The sequence below is a fragment of the Loxodonta africana genome, chromosome X, assembly GCF_030014295.1.
Source record: "Loxodonta africana isolate mLoxAfr1 chromosome X, mLoxAfr1.hap2, whole genome shotgun sequence".
NCBI classification, from domain to species: domain Eukaryota; kingdom Metazoa; phylum Chordata; class Mammalia; order Proboscidea; family Elephantidae; genus Loxodonta; species Loxodonta africana.
The window spans coordinates 58,493,849-58,504,843 of record NC_087369.1 but is presented as its reverse complement, the minus strand read 5'-3'; the positions used below and the strand labels follow the sequence as shown (position 1 = coordinate 58,504,843).

General features: G+C 43.7%; 1 protein-coding gene across 1 annotated transcript; it reads right to left on the bottom strand.

The window, feature by feature from the left end:
- Positions 1 to 1,330: 1,330 nt before the first annotated feature.
- Positions 1,331 to 10,058, bottom strand: USP27X (ubiquitin specific peptidase 27 X-linked). Its single transcript, XM_023557857.2, has one exon. It carries the CDS (start codon positions 9,816 to 9,818, stop codon positions 8,502 to 8,504), a length of 1,317 nt encoding a protein of 438 aa, XP_023413625.1. The 5' UTR covers positions 9,819 to 10,058; the 3' UTR covers positions 1,331 to 8,501.
- Between the last annotated feature and the right edge of the window lie 937 nt (positions 10,059 to 10,995).

Here is a 10,995-nt window from a genome sequence, read left to right as displayed (position 1 = left end):
ATTCAGGGCAATAAAATTCCCTTTAAGTACTGTTTTAGCTATATCTCACAAGCTTTGATATCTACGTTATTATCATTTAGTTCTAAATAATTTCTATTATGACTTTCCTTCAACCCATGAGTTACTTATTACTATTCTAACCTACTTTTTAAAGTTTTTGTTCCTGTGGTTATTGCTTTTGATTTTTAACGTAATTGCATTTTGATCAGAGAATATGGTTTGAATGAAACCAGTTTGGTGGTATTTGCTGAGACTTGTTCCAGAGCCTAGAATGTGGTCTATATCCCAAGTGTGCTTGAAAAGAAAACATACATATTAATTTTTAGGAGTGTAGATATATATTAGGCCTATTAGATCAAGCTTGTTAATTGTGCCGTTCAAATCTATGTTCTTGCTGACTTTTTCATTTGCCTAATCTAACAATTTTTTTTTAATCTAACAGTCTCTAAGTGCACTATGTTAAAATCTCCCACTATGATTATAGATTTGTCAGTTTCTCCCCTGTAATTCTGCCAATTTCTGCTTTATGTATTTTGAAGCCATGTTACTAAGCATATAAAAGTTCAGAATTGTTACATCTTCCTAATGACTTCTTTTTATGATTACAGAGCGATGCTCTCTATCACCAATAATGATTTTGGCTTTATAATCTATTTTGTATGGCATAAACAGAGCTACACTTAGCTTTCTTTTGGTTAGGATTTTCCTGGATATCTTTTTTCATTATTTAATATTTCTTCTCAGGGATGGATTTTTTTTTAACTGTACTTTAGATAAAGGTTTACAGAACTAGCTTCTTATTAAACAATTAGTAGACATATTGTTTTGTGACATTGTTTGCCAACCCAACATGTCAACACTCTTCCCTTCTCGACCTTGGGCTCCCTATTACCAGCTTTCCTGTTCCCTCCTGCCTTCTTGTCCTTGCCCCTGGACTGGTGTGCCCATTTAGCCTCATTTTGTTCTATGGGCCTGTCTAATCTTCGGCTGAAGGGTGAACCTCAGGAGTGTTTTCATTACTGAGTTAAAAGGGTGTCCGGGGGGCCATACTCTCAGGGTCTCTCCAGCCTTTGTCAGACCAGTGAGTCTGGTGTGTGTGTGTGTGTGTGTGTGTGTATGTTAGATCCCTGTTAGATCAAGGATAGATTTTTTTAACCTGTCCTTTTTTTAATTTTATTTTTTCTGTCTTACTCTGCTTAGTACCAAGGCAGCCTTCTGTAGTTTTATGGGATTGTTGGAAACGGGAACGTTTAGCTCTGGTTGGCCCTTATGTTGCAGATGTAGCTCTTTGGGGGTCACAACTTAATGTAGAAAGGGTCTATTATTAACTCCTACCTTTTGTTGGCCCTGAGAGCTATTTTCCTGTAGTCCTGTGCAGCCATTGGACCACAACTCATGTGTGCAGTGCAGGCAAACGATCTCAGAGAAAATTGACTTTGGTGCTCTGATATTCTGTTTACCTGTCTGGTTACAGGCTTTCATCCAAAAATTGCCTGGGAGTTTCCCTCTGCCCTCTCAATTCTTCAGACTTTTAAAAAGTGATTTTTAAAGATTTCATCCAGTAGGAAATTTGAATTAAATAACCAACCCTGCCATCGTCAGAAACTAGAAGTCTATACTCTTAAATGTTTAAACATTACTTGATTTATCAAGGTCTAAATTCAGGCAATATCCCTACCCTCTTCTCAAACAACACCAAGAACCTTAGAATGCCTTAAGTATTAATAGTCCCCTGTGGTCTTAAATGTTTTTGTGGGCCCGTGCTTTCAGTTTCAGTTTGTTTTTATACCCCCGTATTATTCAACATTATTGTTTTATACACTTAATGCTCACTTAGATTTCCCACGTTTACCAATTTTTGTTCACCATAACTTGCCTCCCACTCACCACTTACTCTCTGATTTCAATTTCTTTCTTCCTTAAGTATATCTGTCAGTAGTTATTTTAGTGAGAGTTTATCAGTGATCAACTTAGTTTTTTTTTTCTGAAAACATCCTATTTCACCCTCAAAAAAGGAGTAGTAATTTCTCTCATCAGTATTTCTTGGGATAAGATTCTCCTCTTGTATCAACTGCTAACTCTCCTCCATGGTGCACCGTTTTTTTTGCAAGCACTATATTTTCGTTGTTCGTCTCAGAGCACATCTTTGGCAGATACTGTTTTTATCATGTGCCCTGGATTATGAAAATGTATTTGCTTTTGCTAAGGTTCTAGAAGTTTCAATACTTCTGCTTTTTTCTTTTCTTTTAATGTTTCAGCATGTGGTTCTTATAACACACAGTAGGGTAGATTTAGACCCACATCCACATAGGCCTGGGGATTTTACTTCTTCTGGTGGCTCCAGGGAGAGCATAAGCCTCTTCATTTCTTCCTTTTCAAACCCTTTTTAACGGGCAGAGAAGCTGTTACCAATTGCCAATCTGACACAAAGGGTCCTTGTCTTTTCCTGAGTAAGAATACACACAAAAGACAAACTTTATCTTCAGTAAGCTTTATTTTGCTTGAGTCAAACAAAAGGAGTCAGCGGGGATCTAAGCCTCTCCAAAAGACTGACTGGAAAAGGGAAGCAAGGCTAGGGCTCATAAGGGTTCGGTGGAGACAATAGAGTAATGAATATTTAGTGGGTTTTCTTTCAAGGGGTGGGTAGTTCTTAGAATGGTGGTGCATGTTAATTAGGTTGAGTCTAGGATGGAACCCACTGATATTCAAGATGGAAACCTCTCGGCAGCCCTTGGCATTACTTATTATGGGATATAGTGCAAGCACACTGATCTTTGGCACCACGTCACCATCTTCGGAGGGCTAAGGAAGGTTAAACAGCGGTCACACTTTGTTTTTCTGTGCATGCGGGAGCCTGTAAAGGGGGAAGGGACTAGAAAAACACTAAGAAGGAGATAGTAATTCCTGGGTTGTTTCGGCCTTATCTCATGTTGACAGGGTGTGGTTCCTGTTTACCCAACTTCTAGATGGTAATCTTATAACAGCTCTTTTGTTCCACCAGCACAGTTAACCCTATCTGTCTCAAGTTTACTAAAGGCTTTATCCAGGTTTCAGTTCCAGTTCTTCTGTCTCTGGTCATCAAAGTCTGTGTCATCAAAATCTGCTTGGGGAGTAGACTCCCAGCTCCAAGTTCCTAGCCCCTAGGGCCTGATATCTGGAACCAATACTGCAATGGGTTGTCAGTTTACTACACTGGCTTCTTCTTTTTGTATCTCTGGAGATTTTTTTTTAAGGTCAGCTATAAATTTAATTGTTTGTTATAGTTTATGTAGTGTTAATATGTGTTTGTTTTACCTAGCGTTAATATGTGTGTGTTTTATCTAGTATTAATATACATGTGTGGGGCGAGGGTTAGTCATACTATCTTAATGTGCTATATTGCCAGAAGAAACCATACTTTATACATATGATTTTATACCTTATTTATAATTAAGCATTTTCCCTTATCACTTCCTTTCTCATAAATACCTACTTATTTAGGTTTCAAGGAAATTAAATCTCCCTCAGGACCATCCAGATTAAGGGCACATATGAGGCCAGGTCTCTGTAATATGCTGGATTATTTTCCAGATATATCACCCATGTAATTTAAGTACATTATTCCCCTGAGGTCTGAAATTCCTTAGCATAGTGATTTTCAAATATTAAATAATAATAATAATAGTGGAGCCCTTTCATAATTTTTCTTAACAAAAGTCTTCAGATCTGAAGCTCATAAAATAATGTTGAGCAAAAGTAGCTGTAATAGATTGAATTGTGTCCCCAAAAAATATGTGTCAACTTGGCTAGGCCATGTGTGGTTGTCCTCCATTTTGTGATTTTTCTATGTGTTATAAATCATAATCTCTGCCTGTGATTAAACAGGATTAGGGTGGGATGTAACACCCTTGCTCAGGCCACATCCCTGATCCAATGTAGTTTCCCTGGGGTGTGGCCTGCATCACCTTTTATCTCTTGTAAGATAAAAGGAAAGGGAAGCATGCAGAGAGTTGGGGGTCTCATACCACCAATAAAGCAGCACTGGGAGCAGAGCGCGTCCTTTGGACCTGAGGTTCCTGTGCTGAGATGCTCCCAGATCAAGGGAAGACTGATGACAAGGACCTTCCTCCAGAGGTGACAGGGAGAGAAAGCCTTCCCCTGGAGCTGGCTCCCTGAGTTCGGACTTCTGGCCTATTGGACTGTGAGAGAATAAACTTCTCCTTGTTAAAGCCATCCACTTGTGGTATTTCTGTTATAGCAGCACTAGATGACTACGACAGAAGCCAAACACAAAAGAATACATACTGAATGATTCTATTTACATAAGGTATGAAAACAGGCAACACTAACCTAAGTGAAAAAGTCAGGACAGGGATTAACTACTGTCGGAATTTGACTGGAAGGAAGCCGGAGGGGTGCTTGAGTTACCAGTAATTAATGTTCTGTTTCTTGATCTGAATGTCGTTTACAGAATTTGTAGAAATTCCTCAAGCTGTACCCTTATGATACGTACTCTTTTCCTGTATATTTGATATACTTCAATGTGAAAGGTTAAAAAAGGCATTGGGTCACCTGTAGGGGAAGGTACATGTGTAATGACACACTGCTGTGAGTGCTGGGCTATATACTCTCAGAGGTCTTGGGCCTTCATTTCTGGGAGAGAAAGTTTGGAGAAATCGTAGGTTCCTGGCACCAGGTCTAGTGCATTATGATAATATGAATTTTATGGCGGCCTGTTCCTTGATTGGAAAAGACCTCTTGGTTGATGCCATCCCTGATCAGAATTCCCTGTGTATGGGGAAGAAGTGAGGTGTTACCTAGTGATTTGTAGGCCAGAGTAAGGTTTAGCATCTGGCTACTCTGGGAAGTGGTAGGGTTCTGGATTTCTAACCAGGTTAGGCCAAAAAAACCTGGGAAGCATATGTAATGGGTAAAAGGAAAACACTCCATTTTTTTGCCTCTCATTCTGAGCTCTATGGGTGGTAAGACCCCTGGTTGTGAGCATCCATCTTTTGCCTGTACCCTTTTGGTCCAAGATCATAAATCTATATATGAACACATCTCTGTAAACAGCACCCAGATCAAGAAACAGAACACTACCAGTGATTCAAAGGCACTCCTCCTGCTTCCTTCCAGTCAGCTTCCAAGAGTTTCCCCAGGCCTTACCAGCTTGTGGATGTACATGGACTCACTATTAAAGGAGTAGCTTAAATTTCACTGGCTCTTGCCCCTATCTGCTCACACAGGAATTCTAGCCCTCAGTAAAAGAGCCCAGTTGTGTCTCAAAGTCCCCAGGAAGTTAAAAACCAATCTGTTTTAAACATCTCCCATGTTCTTCTTTACTTATTCTGGGCCCCATCTTTGTGTACTCTGCCCATGAAGCTGTTTAACAAGCAGTACCCACCCACTCCCATGACAGCTGCTGTGCACCAGGGAATGTTAATGAAGGTGCCAAGGGTGTTCCCCCGATTCGCCTAAATGCCTCAACAATGGAGGTGCCCACCCATGTGCCATACATGCTCAAACACGCCTGAATCTCAGTTTGAGCTCAAGGTAACATACCTGCTGAATACATGACGCCCTGGGTCCCACAGTGGTATGATGTGAAAGCAGGCCCTGGCTGCTGTTACATTCCTTTGCTCAATTTGGGGGTTGGTGACTGGTAGGGCTGGGCTTGAATGGCTCCCCTGTTGCTGAGGGACAATGGTGTTTTCCAGAGCAGATAAGGTACGTGGTTCAATCAGGAAGTGCCAGGCACAGCTGCTCCCTCTAGTGGTCTGTACCTTCCACCAGTTGAAAACAGCAACATCAGGTTCAGCAGTCTCGTGCAATTCATATCTATTAGTCCTTTTAGAAATATTCCTGAGTGCAGGGCATTTAAAAGACAGTTTCTGTATCAGACAAATTCAAAATAAGGAATGTTCTATTAAAAATGCTAATGCCATAAAAGAGGAAGAAAGGTTGTGGAAATGTTCCAGATGAAAGGAGGCTAAAGATACAAGACAATTAAATGCAATACCTCACCCTAGACCAGATCCTGTAAAGGAGGGGGAAAGTACTATAAAGGACATTGGATCAACACACAAAATTGGAGTACAAATGGTATATTGAAGTGTTATACTAATTGTAAATTTACCAAAGTTGTCAACTATACTGTGGTGACATAAGGGAATATGCCTATTTGTAGGAAATGCACACTGAAGTATTTAGGCATGAAGTGCCATGATGTATGCAATTTACTCTCATATGGCTAAAAGATACACATACATACATATTTGGGAGAGTATGCACCTGTAAATGATAAAACAAATGGATAAAATGTTAACAATAGGTAAATCTGGGTAAAGGGTATATATGGATGTCCTATGCATTATTTTTATTTTTGCAACTTTTCTGTAAGTTTTAAATTATTTCCAAATGAAAATGTTTAAAAAAAAATAAAGACCATTTCTGTTTAAGCAGTCAGAATCTGGTGGTACATGCCTGACTAGCAGAGGACAGAGAACATGGGCTGTGTTTTCCTAGGCGGGGCTACCAGACACATCCCCAAAGGTAGTTATAGAGACCCTACATGAAGTTGCCAAGTATCATCTGAGGCCACCTATCTCTTGACCTCCCCCATCCTGCAAGATGCCAAAAATATCAACTTTTTACATTTTCTCCTAAGAATTACAGGCCCTGGGTGTTGACGAAAATTTTATGAGGTAGGTGTATGTGTTCATTCACCCATTCATTCAGTAAATGTTTTGAAAACGACTATATGCCAGGGGCTGAGAATGCAGAAGGTTATAAGACACAATCCCTGTCCTCAAGAAGCCTATGAGCTCGCTGATGATGTAGTCCATAAAAAAGTAGCCACATTAATAAATATTTATTTCCAAGTGAGTTGACCACAAAGCAGACTTGGGAAGCCATGGGGAGCCCAACCTTTCACACAAGCCACTGGATCCAAGCCACATAGATCTGATACACATTGAGTTTTCCCTCAGGCTTTTCTAGGTAGTAGGTACTTTTGTACCTGATGCTGAAAAGAAAGGAAGAAATCACAAGTGTTTACCCCATCCTGGGCTCATCCCATCTGTATGGACTTAGCTCTCTCAGGCTACTCTGCTCCCTGTCAGAATCAGGGAGAGACTAACAAGTCACTCTATCAATTCTGACGACCAATGAGTTTTGGAAACCAGTTTTTCTACAGATGTATATACACATTTATCATGGAAATGTAACAGCTAGACTCATAATGCTTTTAGAAGGCAAAGACCACCAAATAATACCCTCATGTTGAAGCACGGCAGCCTACTGGCCCTGAAAATCCACTCATTGGGGTGCTGAGTCATGAAAACAACATGACTATCTTCCGAATGGACAAAATTACTTTTTGGAGGGCAGTTATGGTTCTCCCTCCCCCTGCCCAATCCTGGGTGTAGCACTGACAGTGATGCTCTATACACAAGGGACAATAGTAGAGTCCATTGCCTTGGGGCTCCAATGAAACAGTATTGAGGAGGGACCTGTGTGTGAGAGAGTGTGTGTGTGTCTGCACGTGACACAATGTGTGTCCTTCTTGTCCATGGGTCTCAGGTGGGACTGATCCGTACCTCTGATACATTCTGGTCCTGGTCAAAGAAATTTCAGCTAGAGATCCAATGAATGTTTCCTGGGCCCTTACAAAGTTCCAAGGCTTCTACTTTGTACTTTGACACATTTTATATCATTTAATTTTTACAGTAACCCTATATGGTAGGAATTGTCTGCATTTTACAGATGAGAAAACAATTGCAAAGAGGTTCACTGATTTACTCAAGTATATCATATAGCTTTTTTTAACACACACTATACTCTTAGCTGACGCCTGTCTGTGTAGGTTATAGTATTTCTTGTCTCCTTTTGGAGCAATTGCTCCCCTTGTATAAGCCCCCTTCTTCCTTCTCCCTTCACTAGCCTGTGTGGGCTTTTCTTTTGTTAATACTGCATTAAATAGCACAAAAATCACGAATACAAAGAAACTGGCAAAGGTGTTTGTCAATGAGATATCCGTGCCTCCTCCACTTTTCTACTTTCATACCCATATATGCAATGGGCTACATTTTTACAAGTGTTTCTTTTTTCACCCAAACTTATAACTGCTATGTGATTGGTCAGTTGAAGCTGAGACACCCATGGAGAAAGATGTTTTATGGTTACAAGGGCACAAACACCCCCCATACCACCCCCCTCCCACCCCACACCTTCCCACACAATCTTTTGGAGGAATATAGGATATGTACCAGTGTCAAAATTTTCCTGCTCCTGCTTTCCCAACTCAGAGCATTCCTGCCATTTAATTTACCTTTAATTGACTGCCTATACCTCTTCTCCCTCCCTCTATTTCTCTTCCAATCAAGACCTTTTGGACACTGGGTACGGTTCAATTCTTACTCTGTCAGGCCCACGGCCCATGGTCAAGTAGGTCCTTTAAATCTCGATGCCAGTTGTAGTATGGGTTCTGTCATCTTCCATTACAGGTAGATCTGTGTGTCACTTCAGTAGGCTTGCGTATTCATTTCTTTCACTTTTTCTGACTCATGTTCCAGGACCTGTTTGTGATAGAAAAGTAAATACCCTTCACTGTCCAGTACATCCTTAATACTGGCCTTGGTGATGACAGCATCATCACATTTGAACCACTGGTCCTTGTGGTGCCGGATGAAGCTGGTATAGTGGCCACTCTCCAAGGTTCCTTGGTGATTAACCACAGCAAACAAGGAATACTTATTCTCGTTGTTTCCACTACTGGTTGGCAGCTGCAACTGTCCATTCATTCTGCTCTCTTTACTTGAGGCCATAAACGGTGTCATATCCAGCTCCAGAGGAAAGGAAATATATGTAGTGATCTTGCGCCTCTGTTTGGCTGAGTGTTCAAACCGTTTGAAATGAAAACAGGCAACAACAGGTAATTTATTCATTGTGAGCTGTTTGGTAGATTCCTGGTAGCTTTGGCAACTACCGCACTTGATTTTGGCATTGCTTCCTAAGTGTTCTGGCCTTGTAAACCTTCGCAGGCAGTCCGTGAGTGTGGTGATTCCTGGTATGTGGCTTTCCCCATTCACGCTGCTCTCCCTCCCTGGACTCACCGGCCAGAAGGAGGTGCAAGAACCAGGCAAGTCCAAACTGATGTCCCAGCATGGGTCTATTGTGGTGGAGACACCATGGCAAGCTTGACAAGTGACATCGGACTGCAGGCCACCTGTGAAGATTTGGTCTATGATGCAGTTACAGTGGTTGGGATTGCTGGCTGCCTTCCCAACATCATCACCTTTGCAATGCCTGTGCAGCACGTCTAATGCAGCAATGAGGAACTCATGGGCATCCTGTTGCCTGTACCCTGCTAAATGCCGCGCATGTATCCACACCAGGTGCAGTAACTTATACGGAACATGAGGGGATGGGTTTCCAGAATACAACTCTCGAAAAAGAGAGGACATCTCACAGACCAGACACAACTCAGGACTCGGCATTTCACATCTGTGCCTGTCAGAGAGGAAGAAATCTCTCAGGATCGGAGTGTGGGTGAGTGCCTGGACAATGCAGTTCATAAAGCATGTGTTGCCAAGATTGATGAGCCCTCTTAAACCGATGGTAAAGCTTGAGGTGATCCTTCTTCTCCGTGGGTTGTGTCCCAGCAGTTCTAACTCCGGTTTGGTTGTTTCCCAGGTCGGATATTTCTCACCAATGCCTGGTTTTGAACACTGCTGGTGAGAAACCTCTGTTGAGGTGGAGGCTTGTAATTTCAAAGCTTCTCCTTGCTCTTCTTTGGCAATTTTCTCAATGTCTTTGTCATATACATAATCCTTACACATAAAGCAGTATATACCTCCATAGTAAAGGTCTACGGCTAAGTTGTGTTGTTTTGTCTCAGCGTGCTCATGAATGTGCTTCTCGGTAAAGCAGCCAAAGAAGACACAGGAAAGGCAAGAGTGGAGTCTGTTCAAATGGGTGCCACACACATGGCAGATGCACGACTTTGCCTTGCTTTTCCTGGTTTCTGGGGTTCCACACCACACGAAGCACTGGTAGATCAACCGCAGTTCCTGCCTCCAGTTCTCTCCCACCTTAAAGCTGTTCACGTGGGAACAGCTTGGTGGACCCACCGCAAAATCCACATCCAGGCATCCACCCCCAGGGCCGCGCCGGGGCCGGGGCGGGGGCCGTGGCCTAGGCTGCGGCGGGGTACGGAGCCGGGTCTGGGGCCGGGGTCGGGGTCGGCGGCGGGGAGCACGACTGCGACGCGGAGAGGGATCGGGGGGCCGCGGCGGGTCCAAGGGGAGGGTGGGGGGAGGAACCTCGTCGCTGCTGCCGCCACCGCCGCTCCGCGCTGGGTTCTCATCTTCTAGCTCCTGCTTCCCCTTCGACTCCTGCTCCGCCTCCCGGACCGGCTCGGGTGCTGGCTCCAGCTTGAGCTCAATCCGGCGGCCCGGGCCCTCCGCCGTCTCCACCTTCCCGGCGGCGTCCACCTTCCCCGCCGTCTCCACCTTCCCGGTGGCGTCCACCTTCCCCTCCACCTTCCTCTCCGCGGTCTCTGTCGTCTCCGCCTCTTCTACTCCTCCGCCTCCACTGGCGGCGGCTCCTCCCCCTGCTCGCAGAGCTCAGACGGCCACTGGGCGTGGCGGCGCGGGGGCTGAGCAGACTTGGGGTGTCCCCCGCCCGGTCTGAGGGAGCGCGGCAGCGGTGGCAGCTGGACCCAAAAGGGACTTTCACTGAAGGAGGCGGCGGAAGCAGGCGACGCCCCCGGGAATCCTCCAGCCGTAGCCCCCTAGCGGAGGCCGTTTCAGCAGCCAGGCCCCATTTCCTTTCAGTATTTCCCAAACTTGTTTGTTCACGAAAATCACGTGGGGGAGCGTGTTAAAATCACGGATTCCTCGGCTCCATCCGCAGACCTACTGAATCAGAATCTCTAAGGGAGGTACTCTGGAACCTGTATCTTTAACTAGGGCCTGAGAGGATTCTTATGATCAGGCAAGTTTGGGAAACACAGCT